The sequence below is a fragment of the Scyliorhinus canicula genome, chromosome 8, assembly GCF_902713615.1.
Source record: "Scyliorhinus canicula chromosome 8, sScyCan1.1, whole genome shotgun sequence".
In the NCBI taxonomy this organism is placed as follows: domain Eukaryota; kingdom Metazoa; phylum Chordata; class Chondrichthyes; order Carcharhiniformes; family Scyliorhinidae; genus Scyliorhinus; species Scyliorhinus canicula.
The window spans coordinates 185,704,261-185,719,802 of NC_052153.1; the positions used below are offsets into that span (position 1 = coordinate 185,704,261).

Below are 15,542 nucleotides of genomic sequence, written 5' to 3' on the forward strand. Positions count from 1 at the left end.
TCTGCACAGCAAGCTTCCATAAAAAGCAATAAAATAATGACCAGATCATCTGTTCTAGTGAAGCTGAAAGAGGGGCTGTATTGACCAGGGCATTGGGGAGAACTCCCCCCCCGCTCCCTCTTCAAAATGATGGATCTTTTGTCCACTCGAGAGGGCAGACGGGGTCCTTAGATTAACCTCTGAGCCGAAAGCGGCCCCTCAGACAGTGTAGCACTCCCTCAGTGCTGCTCTGAAGCGTCCGCCTGGATTATGTGCTAAAGCTTCTGGAGTGAGACTTCAACTCACAACCTTTTGACTAAGGGGGTGAGAATTCTACATACTCAGCCGTGACTGACACCAACACTTGACACCAAAGATATCCTGATTCAAACGAGCAATGAGCAGGTCGGACCCCGAATTGGTGTGACATCAAAGAAAGCACCAGCGAATCCAAATACAATAAAAAAGCATATCCCTCAAGGTCAATTAAGTCAATTTTGCACCGACAAATCACGCAGGAAAGGATCATGATTTTTCAATTTAGTGTGGGAAGTGTTTCGTTTTCCTGTGCTTACAATACTTGGACGGGTTCCCATTACAACCTCTTTAGTGCCTGGAATGGAAAAGTGAGAATGGTTACTGCTTCACAAATTTGAATAAGGGTAAAGCTTTAAATCAATCCTCAGGCATCTCCCTGACACCGGAACGTCCCCCCCCAGCCCCCTATCAACCACCCCAAACCCCGGCAAAAACCCCTCCACTCCTCCAACTCCGGCACATCCACATAGCCTGTTTCCTTCACCAGCGTGAACGGAGATTCCTTCAGCTGCCAAGGCCCAAGGCCCTGGGATTTCCTCTCTCCCTTTCCCTTCCCCCTGTGACACCCAGCTTAAAATGCGTGGGCAGCGCTGTAGCACAGTGGTTAGCACAATTGTTTCACAGCGCCAGGGTCCCAGGTTCGATGCCCCGCTGGGTCACTGTCTGTGCCGAGTCTGCACGCTCTCCCCATGTCTGCATGGGGGTTTCCTCCGGGTGCTCCCGTTTCCTCCCACAGTCGAAAGATGCGCAGGTTATGTGGATTGGCCGTGATAAGTTGCCCTTGGTGTCCAAAAAAGGTTGGGTTGGGTACGGGGATAGGGTGGAGACGTGGGCTTAAGCAGGCTGCTCTTTCCCAGGACCGGTGCAGACTCGATGGGCTGAATGGCCTCCTTCTGCGCTGTAAATTCTATAATCTAAAACTCCGTCAGTGAAGGAGGGCGAGGAAAGCGGCGGGACACAGTGAGAGCGAGGAGTGCGGCGGGGACACAGTGAGAGCGAGGAGTGCGGCGGGGACACAGTGAGAGCGAGGAGTGCGGCGGGGACACAGTGAGAGCGAGGAAAGCGGCGGGACACAGTGAGAGCGAGGGGAGAGCGGCGGGGACACAGTGAGAGCGAGGAGAGCGGCGGGGACACAGTGAGAGCGAGGAGAGCGGCGGGGACACAGTGAGAGCGAGGAGAGCGGCGGGGACACAGTGAGAGCGAGGAGAGCGGCGGGGACACAGTGAGAGCGAGGGGAGAGCGGGGGGGACACAGTGAGAGCGAGGGGAGAGCGGGGGGGGACACAGTGAGAGTGAGGAGTGCGGCGGGGACACAGTGAGAGCGAGGAGAGCGGCGGGGACACAGTAAGAGCGAGGAGTGCGGGGACACAGTGAGAGCGAGGAGTGCGGCGGGGACACAGTGAGAGCGAGGAGTGCGGGGACACAGTGAGAGCGAGGAGTGCGGCGGGACACAGTGAGAGCGAGGAGAGCGGCGGGGACACAGTGAGAGCGAGGGGAGAGCGGGGGGGACACAGTGAGAGCGAGGGGAGAGCGGGGGGGACACAGTGAGAGTGAGGAGTGCGGCGGGGACACAGTGAGAGCGAGGAGAGCGGCGGGGACACAGTGAGAGCGAGGAGTGCGGGGACACAGTGAGAGCGAGGAGTGCGGCGGGGACACAGTGAGAGCGAGGAGTGCGGGGACACAGTGAGAGCGAGGAGTGCGGCGGGACACAGTGAGAGCGAGGTGTGCGACGGGGACACAGTGAGAGCGAGGAGTGCGGCGGGGACACAGTGAGAGCGAGGAGTGCGGGGACACAGTGAGAGCGAGGAGTGCGGCGGGACACAGTGAGAGCGAGGAGTGCGGCGGGGACACAGTGAGAGCGAGGGGAGAGCGGCGGGGACACAGTGAGAGCGAGGGGAGAGCGGGGACACAGTGAGAGCGAGGGGAGAGCGGGGACACAGTGAGAGCGAGGAGTGCGGCGGGGACACAGTGAGAGCGAGGAGTGCGACGGGGACACAGTGAGAGCGAGGAGTGCGACGGGGACACAGTGAGAGCGAGGAGTGCGGAGGGGACACAGTGAGAGCGAGGAGTGCGACGGGGACACAGTGAGAGCGAGGAGTGCGGCGGGGACACAGTGAGAGCGAGGAGTGCGGCGGGGACACAGTGAGAGCGAGGAGTGCGGCGGGGACACAGTGAGAGCGAGGAGTGCGGCGGGGACACAGTGAGAGCGAGGAGTGCGGCAGGGACACAGTGAGAGCGAGGAGTGCGGCGGGGACACAGTGAGAGCGAGGGGAGAGCGGCGGGGACACAGTGAGAGCGAGGAGTGCGGCGGGGACACAGTGAGAGCGAGGAAAGCGGCGGGACACAGTGAGAGCGAGGAGTGCGGGGACACAGTGAGAGCGAGGAGTGCGGCGGGGACACAGTGAGAGCGAGGAGTGCGGCGGGGACACAGTGAGAGCGAGGAGTGCGGCGGGGACACAGTGAGAGCGAGGAGTGCGGCAGGGACACAGTGAGAGCGAGGAGTGCGGCGGGGACACAGTGAGAGCGAGGAAAGCGGCGGGACACAGTGAGAGCGAGGAGTGCGGGGACACAGTGAGAGCGAGGAGTGCGGCGGGGACACAGTGAGAGCGAGGAGTGCGGCGGGGGACACAGTGAGAGCGAGGAGTGCGGCGGGGACACAGTGAGAGCGAGGAGTGCGGCGGGGACACAGTGAGAGCGAGGAAAGCGGCGGGACACAGTGAGAGCGAGGAGTGCGACGGGGACACAGGATAAAAGAGCGCGAGGAGAGCGGCGGAGAGTCAGTGAAAGAGCGCGAGGGGACACATTGAGAGCCGGAGAGTGGGGGGGTGCCAGTGGGAGCAATGATAATATAAGGCGGGAACCGGAAGTACGACCTGCGGACTTCTGGGAAGGATTTTCCACTAGCCAATAAATTCTGGTGGAGAGGAAACCCGAGACACTACACGTATAGTGTCTCCCACCCGCCCTCCTCCTCTAACCTAATAATAAGACCCATTGGTGTGAGCAGGTAAGTGCTATATTATATTATTATTTTTTATTTATTTTATATTTGTTTACCAGAACTTGGTTGGAACTAAGAGGGGTGGCAGGGAAGGCAGTGCAATGTTCCTCCTGCAGGATGTTTGAGGTGAGGGATGCCGTTAGTGTCCCTGCTGATTTTACCTGCAGGAAGTGCAGCCATCTCCAGCTCCTACAAGACCGAGTTATGGTACTGGAGCTGGAGTTGGATGAACCTCGGATCATTCGGGAGGCAGAGGGGGTCATAGATAGGAGCTTCAGGGAAGCAGTTACACCAAAGACTGGAGATAGATGGGTAACTGTAAGAGGGATTGGGAAGAAGCAGTCAGTGCAGGGACCCCCTGCGGTCGTTCCCCTGAGTAACAAGTATACCGTTTTGGATACTTGTGGGGGGGACGACTTACCAGGGGAAAGCCATGGGGTACGGGCCTCTGGCACGGAGTCTGTCCCTGTTGCTCAGAAGGGAAGGGGGGATAGGAGCAGAGCATTAGTAATTGGGGACTCAATAGTCAGGGGAACAGATAGGAGATTTTGTGGGAGTGAGAGAGACTCACGTTTGGTATGTTGCCTCCCAGGTGCAAGGGTACGTGATGTCTCGGATCGTGTTTTCCGGGTCCTTAAGGGGGAGGGGGAGCAGCCCCAAGTCGTAGTCCACATCGGCACTAACGACATAGGTAGGAAAGGGGACAAGGATGTCAGGCAGGCCTTTAGGGAGCTAGGATGGAAGCTCAGAGCGAAAACAAACAGAGTTGTTATCTCTGGGTTGTTGCCCGTGCCACGTGATAGTGAGATGAGGAATAGGGAGAGAGAGCAATTAAATACGTGGCTACAGGGATGGTGCAGGCGGGAGGGATTCAGATTTCTGGATAACTGGGGCTCTTTCTGGGGAAGGTGAGGCCTCTATAGACAGGATGGTCTACATCTGAACCTGAGGGGCACCAATATCCTGGGGGGGAGATTTGTTAGTGCTCTTTGGTGGGGTTTAAACTAATTCAGCAGGGGCATGGGAACCTGGATTGTAGTTTTGGGGTACGGGAGATTGAGAGTATAGAGGTCAGGAACACAGATTTGACTTCGCAGGAGGGTGCCAGTGTTCAGGTAGGTGGTTTGAAGTGTGTCTACTTCAATGCCAGGAGTATACGAAATAAGGTAGGGGAACTGGCAGCATGGGTTGGTACCTGGAACTTCGATGTTGTGGCCATTTCAGAGACATGGATAGAGCAGGGACAGGAATGGTTGTTGCAGGTTCCGGGGTTCAGGTGTTTTAGTAAGGTCAGAGAAGGGGGCAAAAGAGGGGGAGGTGTGGCGCTGCTAGTCAAGGACAGTATTACGGTGGCAGAAAGGATGCAAGATGGGGACTCTTCTTCCGAGGTAGTTTGGGCTGAGGTTATAAACAGGAAAGGAGAGGTCACCCTGCTGGGAGTTTTCTATAGGCCACCTAATAGTTCTAGAGATGTAGAGGAAAGGATGGCGAAGATGATTCTGGAAAAGAGCGAAAGTAACAGGATAGTTGTTATGGGAGACTTTAACTTTCCAAATATTGATTGGAAAAGATATAGTTCGAGTACATTAGATGGGTCGTTCTTTGTACAATGTGTGCAGGAGGGTTTCCTGACACAATATGTTGACAGGCCAACAAGAGGTGAGGCCCCATTGGATTTGGTTTTGGGTAATGAACCAAGCCAGGTGTTAGATCTGGAGGTAGGTGAACACTTTGGAGACAGTGACCACAATTCGGTGACCTTTACATTAGTGATGGAAAGGGATAAGTATACCCCGCAGGGCAAGAGTTGTAGCTGGGGGAAGGGCAATTATGATGCCATTAGACATGACTTAGGATGTGTAGGTTGGAGAAGTAGGCTGCAAGGGTTGGGCACACTGGATATGTGGAGCTTGTTCAAGGGACAGCTATTGCGTGTTCTTGATCAGTACGTACCAGTCAGGCAGGGAGGAAGGGGTCGAGCGAGGGAACCGTGGTTTACCAAAGAAGTGGAATCTCTTGTTAAGAGGAAAAAGGAGGCCTATGTGAAGATGAAGCGTGAAGTTTCAGCTGGGGCGCTTGATAGTTACAGGGAAGCGAGGAAGGATCTAAAGAGAGAGCTAAGACGATCAAGGAGGGGACATGAGAAGTCTTTGGCAGGTAGGATCAAGGAAAACCCAAAAGCTTTCTATAGGTATGTCAGGAATAAAAGAATGACTAGGGTAAGAGTAGGGCCAGTCAAGGGCAGTGATGGGAAGTTGTGTGTGGAGGCTGAGGAGATAAGCGAGATACTAAATGAATACTTTTCATCAGTATTCACTCAGGAAAAAGATAATGTTGTGGAGGAGAATGCTGAGACCAAGGCTATTAGAATAGATGGCATTGAGGTGCGTAGGGAAGAAGTGTTGGCAATTCTGGACAAGGTGAAAATAGATAAGTACCCGGGGCCTGATGGGATTTATCCTAGGATTCTCTGGGAAGCCAGGGAAGAGATTGCAGAGCCTTTGGCTTTGATTTTTATGTCATCATTGGCTACAGGATTAGTGCCAGAGGACTGGAGGATAGCAAATGTGGTCCCTTTGTTCAAGAAGGGGAGTAGAGATAACCCCGGTAACTATAGGCCGGTGAGCCTAATGTCTGTTGTGGGTAAAGTCTTGGAGAGGATTATAAAAGATACGATTTATAATCATCTAGATAGGAATAATATGATTAGGGCTAATCAGCATGGTTTTGTGAAGGGTAGGTCATGCCTCACAAACCTTATCGAGTTCTTTGAGAAGGTGACTGAACAGGTAGACGAGGGTAGAGCAGTTGATGTGGTGTATATGGATTTCAGTAAAGCGTTTGATAAGGTTCCCCAAGGTCGGCTATTGCAGAAAATACGGAGGCTGGGGATTGAGGGTGATTTAGAGATGTGGATCAGAAATTGGCTAGTTGAAAGAAGACAGAGAGTGGTGGTTGATGGCAAATGTTCAGAATGGAGTTCAGTTACGAGTGGCGTACCACAAGGATCTGTTCTGGGGCCGTTGCTGTTTGTCATTTTTATAAATGACCTAGAGGAGGGCGCAGAAGGATGGGTGAGTAAATTTGCAGACGACACTAAAGTCGGTGGAGTTGTAGACAGTGCGGAAGGATGTTGCAGGTTACAGAGGGACATAGATAAGCTGCAGAGCTGGGCTGAGAGGTGGCAAATGGAGTTTAATGTGGAGAAGTGTGAGGTGATTCACTTTGGAAAGAATAACAGGAATGCGGAATATTTGGCTAATGGTAAAATTCTTGGTAGTGTGGATGAGCAGAGGGATCTCGGTGTCCATGTACATAGATCCCTGAAAGTTGCCACCCAAGTTGATAGGGTTGTGAAGAAGGCCTATGGTGTGTTGGCCTTTATTGGTAGAGGGATTGAGTTCCGGAGCCATGAGGTCATGTTGCAGTTGTACAAAACTCTTGTACGGCCGCATTTGGAGTATTGCGTACAGTTCTGGTCGCCTCATTATAGGAAGGACATGGAAGCTTTGGAGCGGGTGCAGAGGAGATTTACCAGGATGTTGCCTGGTATGGAGGGAAAATCTTATGAGGAAAGGCTGATGGACATGAGGTTGTTTTCGTTAGAGAGAAGAAGGTTAAGAGGTGACTTAATAGAGGCATACAAAATGATCAGAGGGTTAGATAGGGTGGACAGTGAGAGCCTTCTCCCGCGGATGGAGGTGGCTAGCACGAGGGGACATAGCCTTAAATTGAGGGGTAATAGATATAGGACAGAGGTCAGAGGTGGGTTTTTTACACAATGAGTGGTGAGGCCGTGGAATGCCCTACCTGCAACAGTAGTGACCTCGCCAACATTGAGGGCATTTAAAAGTTTATTGGATAAGCATATGGATGATAATGGGATAGTGTAGGTTAGATGGCCTTTAGTTTTTGGACTTCCCATGTCGGTGCAACATCGAGGGCCGAAGGGCCTGTACTGCGCTGTATCGTTCTATGTTTTATGTTCTTTGCCACACACCTCCGCTCAGTCCGCCAGCAGTCACCCTGACCTTCCTGTTGCTTGCCGTCTCATTTCACCACTTGACTTTCATGCTCTCCTCAGTGTCCTTAGCCTGCTGCAATGTCCCAGTGAAGCCCAACGAGCTGGATGAACAGCATCTCATCCTCCAACCGGGCATTTTTACAGTCTTCTGGACTCCACATGGGAGTTCAACAATTCCACACCGTGAATCCTGTCCTCCGATTTGTTCGCGCCAGTCTGTATCCTTTTTATGTTTTTGCTTTCAGACACAGTTGCAATTTTTCTGCCATTAACACTTACTCTGGGCCTATTTTTTATTTCTTCACTACCAGCATTACCACCCCCTTTGCTTTTTGCTCCATGAGCATAAAACCCTCGTTCCTGCCTTGACGCAGTTCCGAAGATGTCATATTGGGCTCTTCAACATTGACAGGGCTTCTCTCTCCACAGACGCTGGGTTGTCCCAGCACCTTCCGTTTTCATTGCTGGTTTCCAGCATCTGCAGTATTTTGCTGTTGTCTTTGACAACACATTTGGTCATCTCAATGACTCTTGACATGGTTCGATGTCAAACTTTACCTGACCACGGGCACGATCTACCCGAATGGGAACATAGTCCCGTGACGCGCGCGATTAGCCGGGAGTTTCCCAGCGCACGGAACGCCGAGAGACACACCACCCTATCGAACTGCCATTTGGGTAGATACGGGGCCTCGGCACAGGGTACGCGGCCGAGGCTGCACTTGTCCCATTTCCTACACCGAGGCGCTCCGCTCGCCTGAGCTCCTCAGCGTAGGATAAATGGTGGCCCGATCTCGCAACTCCCCGACGTGACCCCTGAATGCCCTCAAGCCCCAACGTACCTATTAGAGGGGGTCCTCAAAACCCACACAGAGCACCGCTGAACCCGAACCCTGTCACAGGTCCTGGGTATATCAGATAGGGCAGTGCCAGGGCGCCCAGGCAGCATCACCAGTGCCAGGGTGCCACCATGCCCAGAGGGTAAGCATCTAGTCCCCATTTGTGGAGAGCAGCACTGAACAGCGCTCGCCTGAGATCCCCAAGGCAAGGGAGCTGGATCCCATGTCTTGGGTCGATCGTGGGAGCACATGTTAGTGTGCGTCTAGCTATCTCACTATAACATGCACATTTCCTAAACAGTGATCCCACCCACAATAGCTGGGATTCACATCATGACGTCTCGCGAGATCTCGTTAGATCTGTAAGGTATGATTCTGTGAGTATGACTATGTCAGGCTGTTGTTCAACTAGTCTGTGTGGCAGCTCACCCAACTTTGGCACCAGATGTTAGTAAGGAGGACTTTGCAGGGTCGGCAGGGTTGGGTTTGCCATTGTCGTTTCTGGTGCCGGAGTAGATACCGGTTGGTCCGACCAGTTTAATTCCTTTTTTTGTGTTTCCATAGCGGTTGAGTGCCTTGCTAGGCCATTTCAGGGGGCATTTAAGAATCAACTGCACTGTTGTGGGCCTGGAGTCACATGTAGACCAGACCAGGTAAGGACGGCAGATTTCCTTCCCTAAAGGACATTAGTGAACCAGATGGTTCACCTGCTCGACTAGTTTACAAATTGCCTTCGTTCAATAATCGGATCATTGCCATGTCATTACCCCGACCATTTTGTTCTGAATTTTGTTACATAAGGTCTTCCTTTTTAAGAAGCCTGAAAAAAAATTAAAGGAATTCCGTCTGCAAAACATGTTTTTCCACTCCTATGATCCCAGCATCTGAGCCATTCCTTAAACTTCCCAACCTGGAAATGGACAGTAACTCCTTCGAAATCATCAACAATGCATTTGTTTACAGATGGAATAAACTAATGAAGTTCATACATAGGATGGCATTGGATATAGGCAGAAATAGGCCATTCAGCCCAACCAGTCCGTGCTGGTCTTCTACTCCAGTCGAGTCTCTTTCCATCTTTTCTCATCGAAATCCACCATTGTGGCCATGTATTCCCTCCTCCGCCGTATTCTGTTTAGATTGCCCTTAAGTCCATCGATATTAATTTGTTGTGCTGTCAAATTCCACATTCCTACCACTCTTTGGGTGAAGAATTTTCTTCTGAATTCCCCATTGGATTTTTTTGTGACCGTCTTAAATTTCTCGCCGCCACTCAAGCTCTTCCCCACAACTGTGAGAGAGAGACTTTGAGAGAAGCCCATCGTCAGGCATGCTTAAACCCAGTAGTGTCTCACAGGGCCACTGCCAATGGAGTTACCATTGAAATATAAAGGCATCGGCTGGGATTCTCCTTTCTGGGGACGAAGTCCCCACGCCGACGGGAGAAACGGCGCCAACCACTCTGGTGTCAACAGCCCCCGAAAGTGTGGAATTATCCGCACTTTCGGGGGCTAGGTGGACGCCGGAGAGGTTGGCGTTGCTCCAGCCGGCGCCGAAGGGCCGGCGTGATCTCGCGCATGCGCCGAAGGGCCGGCGTGAGTTTGCGCATGCGTGGAACCGCCGGCGTATTTTGGCGCATGCGGGGGGTTCTCTTCTCTGCGCCGGTCCCCGGGCAATGTGGCGGAGCCCTACAGGGGCCGGTGCGGAAGAAAGGAGAGCCCTCATGGAACACGCCCGCCCGCAGATCGGCCACGTGGGGCCTCCCCCGGGGCCGGACCCCTGGCTTGCTTGCTACCTTTTTTCCCCGGCAGACTCTTTTGTTTTTTCACCGAGGGCTTGATTCCCCGACCTTCCAGCCGCATGTGTCCGGAGGCGGGAAGCAATGTGCCATTGACTGGCAACGGGATTCCCAGTGGCCCATCGTGTTTGCGTGAACTAAGGCACCAGACAACATGGAACAGGCTGAGGCACTTGCTTTGAGAAAATAGGAGGCTAAGAGCTGATCTGTTTAACCTCTTTAAGATTGTGGAAGGCATTCGATGGACGGACAGGCGTTTGCACTGGTTAGGCAGACCAAAGGTTCGGGGCACCCGTGAGACAAGGTAGTTATTCAAAAATTCAAAATGGAAGTCAGGAACAACTCCGTTACCCAGTGAATGGTTAGAATGTGGAACTTTACTCCCACAAGAGTTTATTGAGGTGAGTAACACTGGAGTATTTAAGGAGAAGGAAAACACATGAGGGGGGGAAATAGAAGGATAGGCCGATGGGGTGAGATGGAGGGTGGAGGGAGAAGATTTCTGTGCGGCATAAACATGGGCGTACATCATTTGGGCCGAATGGCGTGTTTTGGTGCTGCACCTTTTTTGTAAATGTCTGTGTATGCCTGAAATTGTTAGTAGAGGGAATTGTAAGGGAATTACCTTCGTCCAGGTGACTGCCCGGCAGGGGAGCGGGGGGAACGTCCTCTCTGGCCCACAGTTTGAACCATTAACCGGCTCGTGCAGCTGGTCCTACCCTGCAAAAAGAGGCAGAAAACAATCAAAATATCCATGGCAGGTCAAATAAACCAGTTAACTGCTGAGATCTCTCTGCTCCTCCAATCCTCTTTGACACGCTTTATTTTCCTCTCACCAAATTGGTGGCTATGCTTTCAGCTGCCTAGCGCCCTAAACCTTACAATGCCCTCCCTGAACCTCCCCACTTACCCCTCTTCCTCCTCGTGGCACGGTGGCACAGTGGTTAGCACTGTTGATTTACAGTGCCAGGGTTCTGGCTTCGATTCCCGGCTTGGGTCACTGTCTGTGTGGAGTCTCCCCGTGTCTGTGTGGGTTTCCTCCGGGTGCTCCGGTTTCCTCCCACAAGTTCTGAAAGACGTGCAGTTAGGTGAATTGGACATTCTGAATTCTCCCTCTGTGTACCCGAACAGGTGCTACTTGTGACAATAATAAAGATTCTTATAGCCGTCCCTCTCCACCTCTCCCTGCCCCCTTTGGATACTGAGCAATGCAGAGGAACAGAGGGATCTTAGTGTGTGCGTTCAAAGATCCCTGAAGATGAATGGACAGTTGGATAGAAGCGACACAGTGCAGATGGAGGCCATTTGGCCCATTGAGTTTGCACCGACCCTGCAAAGAAGCACCATACTAGGCCCACTCCCCCACCCTGTCCCCATAACCCCGCGCATTCTCCTTAACCCGCACATCTTTGGACTGGAAACCGGAGGACCAGGAGGGAAGCCACGCAGGCATGGGGAGAATGGTGCAAATTCCACACAGACAATTAAGGCCAGAAACCCGGGTCCTTGGTGCTGTGAGGCAGCAGTGCTAACCACTGTGCCACCGATTATTGGTCATGGCACCTACGCTTTTGGATTAATAATGCGATACCTGATATACTCGGAAAAGGGAGGGGTGGGCTTGGCGCCCGAGGGGGTGAGGGTGGTTGCGGTGAGACTATTTTGAATTTGATACAGTGAGGGTGGAAGTCTGGTAGATGGTGAGGAGGGGTCAGCGGGTTCGTAGGGTTCAGTGGCGTGCCCGTGGCCAGCTGTGCCCGTGCGAGGAATCTGGGTGCAGAAAGCAAGCGGATCGCAGGCGTCAATACGTCCATTAATCAGACTCATTATTTACACTGCAAAGCCTTTTTTCTCAGAAGTTTTTCTCAAATGCTGCTTTGTCGGCCTGGAGCTTTTCACTTGTTCTGCATTACATTTGGTCGACCAAACAGGAACTAGAGTGGGGGTCGTAGAACATGACCACAAACTTGCCAAAACTATGTAAACAGACTGTCATGATGTGCAAACATGCAACCAATGAACACTCAGAATAGGACACAACCAATGGGCAGTCAGGACACTCAGAGGTGGCATCATCACAAGGGGGCATGACATAAACACTAAAAGGGATGAGGCACTCACACCCTGTCTCTTTCCATAGACAGACATTGAGAGAGTTAGGGTTGATGAGCAGCATCACACCCCAGCACGTGGCTTAGAGCAAGCTGCTACAGTTAGACTGAGTTACTACAGTTAGATTAGCAGAGAGTCAAACTCATTTGAGAACTGTGTTAATAGTTCAATAAACACGTTGAACTCATTTCAGAGTCTGGAGCATCCTTCAGTTAAGACTGCATCAGGCAGCAGCCTGTGTTATCTGAAGCAGCAGGACACAACACAGACCATTTCCCTGGGTTTTGAAGTGACCAGATTTTCTTTCTTCTTCTTTCAAGAAGATTATCTTGAAAAAAACCCACAAATCCAGTCATTGCAAACCTGGAGAATTCTGTGCAGCTGAAATTTAGCCAGAGTTTCTACGTATAAATTTTGCAAACACAGAGAAAAAAATGCACCATTTTGTCCGGCAGCCCTGATCTTTTCCTGTTCACCACCCCGCAATGTTGGGGAGGTCCCTGGGAACAACCCCTCAAACCACCCCCCTCCACCTGGCAAGGCACCCCCCCCCCCCCACCCCCCTGGGTCCGACCCCGACCCCTGGCTGTGCCAACCAGGCTCCGAAGGTGGCACTGACAGGCTACCAGTGCCACAGTGCCCATGTGTTGGGGGAGTGCCAGGGTGCCACCCTGCCCTGTCCCCGACCATCCGGGGGTCTCTAATAGCCTGGGAGACCCCCGGGTCCCATTACGCCTTGCCCACATTTGTGTGGACCAATACTAGACAAAGCGAGGTTTCCCAGGTGCGACCAATGAATCCTGGGTGCCGGGTGACATAACAAGGACGAGATCCACATCATGCCGGGCGGAGTGAGTCGGGTGACTAGCGTGAGGTATGGCGTTCGGGGTTGAGCCCAATTTGGGACGTGTGCGTGATTCACCCATTGCGCCCGGATCCACGCCCGGCAATAAGGGGTCGTTAAATCACGCACAATATCTCTATTAGCTATCTGAAAACCGCCAACGTCCAAAAATTGGACAATGCTATTCAAGCTGTCATGCATGAATTTAATTATTAGTGGGTGAGTAAAATAACATGGTGGCTTGGTCGGCTGGGTGACGTATTGGTGTGGTGATGCGCTCGCTAGTTATCAGCTTGGCGCCTCTGTGTCGTCGTCCCCCCCCCCCCCCCCCCCCCCCGAGAGGTTCAAGCAACCCTTGATTGGAGCTGACCCAGCTCAAACTGGCCAACCCACCGCCTCTCTTCCCCCCCCCCCCCCACCCCACCGGCCAGTACACAGCAAGATCAGGGGTCCCATGTAAACTGGGTGCCGAGGTTGCCAGTTTTGAGGCAGTTGACGTACCGTTAGTTACCACGAGACGAGAATGGTGAAACAATCGAGGCTTTATTGCACAAGATTTTGTGCCTCCTGCAGCTGGAACCAGAATGGCTGCAGCGCAGGAGAGCATCCACTTTTATACTCCGCCCGCTGGGGGAAGCAGCCAGCAGGCTGGGATTTACTGTGGTACCTGTAATACAGGGGCAGTACCGTAATACATGCAATGTGTTACCAGTGGTCTTTACCCCCTGCTTAAAAAGAGTCCGGCGGGGGTAAAGAAAAACGTTACAGATTGAGTCTGTCGAGGGCTCTGACCCGCTGCTGCAATCGCCTCAATCCTGGTGGTGATGTGGGCGCCGATGTGGTCACCTGAGACTCTGAGAGCGTGTTGCCCTTGTCTTCGTCACCCCTTAGTGGTCCAGTGAGGGGGCGGATCCTGCTGGGGTGGGGGCTGCGATGAGGTTCGCTGGTGGGAGGGTGGGTGGTGCAGGGTTGAATGAGGCAACCGGGGGGAGGGGTGGCGGTGTCAGGTCAGGGGTTGTGGGTGGGGATCCAGCAGGTGCCTGGGCCCGGAGGGAGACTGTGCCCTGGCGCACGTCGGGGTGCGCCACGTAGGCGTACTGCGGGTTTGCATGGAGGAGGTGGACTTTTTCAACCAAGGGATCCGACTTCTGGTTGTGTACATGCTTCTGAAGGAGGACGGGTCCAGGAACTGTCAGCCATGTTGGGAGCGAGACCCTGGAGGTGGACTTCCTCGGGAAGGCAAACACACGTTCGTGAGGGGTCTCATTAGTAGCAGTGCATAGGAGCAACCGGATGGAGTGGAGAGCGTCGGGGAGGACCTCCTGCCAGCGGGAGACCGGGAGATTTCTGGACCGAAGAGCCAGCAGGACGGCCTTCCAGACCGTCCCATTCTCCCTCTCCACCTGCCCGTTTCCCCGGGGGCTGTAGCTGGTGGGGCCCACGATGCCCACGCGGTCGGAGGTGGAGGCCTCCAGATTACGGGAGGCCACTCCCAGGGAATTGGCAAGCTGCACAGTCTCTGCAAGATCGAGCGTAACCCCTTCCAATAGCTGCTGCCGAACGTACGTAGACGTCATGCCCGTGACATAAGCGTCTCTGATTAGTAGTTTGGTGCCGAAACTTCCTGGCAGTCACAGTTCCTACCGAGAATCTGGGGAGCCCGCAAGAAATCGTCCAGAGTTTCCCCCGGGAGTTGCCGTCTCGTGGCCAGGAGGTGCCTGGCCTACACTTGATTCACCGACTTAATGTAATGTCCCTTTAGTAGCGTCATCCCTTCTGTGTCGGTGGGTGCTTCCCGGATGAGGGGAAAAATTTGATGGCCAGAATGGGAGCAGCGCAGGAGAGCAGACACATTTATACTCCGCCTGCTGGGAGGAGCCAGCAGGCTGGGATTTACTGTGGTACCTGTAATATAGTGGCAGTACCGTAATACAGGAAATGTGTTATCAGCGGTGTTTACCACAGCAGTGTACCTGTCGGACAGAACCTGAATATTGCTGAAGAGGCAGGCGTTTTGCCAACCTTTTCCTCTTGCTCACATCAGGACAAACGTGCAAATTTCAAACGATCACAACAATTTGTACTGCGTGGGCGGAATCTTCCAGCCCAGTGGATGCATGAAATGCAGCAAGCCATTCAAAAGACCATTTGCTTCGGCAGGGTTGTAAGATTCCGCCGGTGGGAGGGGCCGTGAAATACAACCCCAGGTGGAAACACTGCTGATTGGCTGAACTAATCAGGGTCACCTCACCAACTAACCAATCCTCGCAGCGAATGTCTGCGCATTGACGTATATTGCCTTGGAAGGGCGCTGGTGACTGAGCAGAAACATGGACCAAAGAGAAAAGGGTCACACACCAATACATCTATTCCAGAACCAAGTGACATTCTCACATCCAATTGTACCACGCCCAACATTCAGTATTTTCTTACCCTCCGCTCCCTCATGTAGAAAACTGTGAATTGACTCCACTTACCAGTGGATTGGCCACCATGATGGTGTAATTCCCATCGTCATCGAGTGTGGCAGCTTCAGTGTGGAGGGAACAAGTTCCATCTGCCTCTCGCTGGATCTGGTAGTGCTCACTGCATTTGGAGATTTGTTTACCATCTTTGAACCAGTAGACC

At 52.9% G+C, this 15,542-nt stretch overlaps 1 protein-coding gene across 9 annotated transcripts in view; it reads right to left on the reverse strand.

Moving 5' to 3' along the window:
• palld (palladin, cytoskeletal associated protein) overlaps nucleotides 1-15,542 on the reverse strand; it is a 499,404-nt gene that overhangs the window by 23,783 nt on the left and 460,079 nt on the right. For all 9 annotated transcript variants that reach the window (XM_038805828.1, XM_038805826.1, XM_038805829.1 and 6 more), the window contains 2 exons: nucleotides 15,392-15,541; nucleotides 10,584-10,678 (listed from right to left, as the gene is read on the reverse strand). In XM_038805828.1, the coding sequence (XP_038661756.1) occupies nucleotides 10,584-10,678; nucleotides 15,392-15,541 (245 nt within the window). The remainder of the gene's footprint in view (nucleotides 1-10,583; nucleotides 10,679-15,391; nucleotide 15,542) is intronic.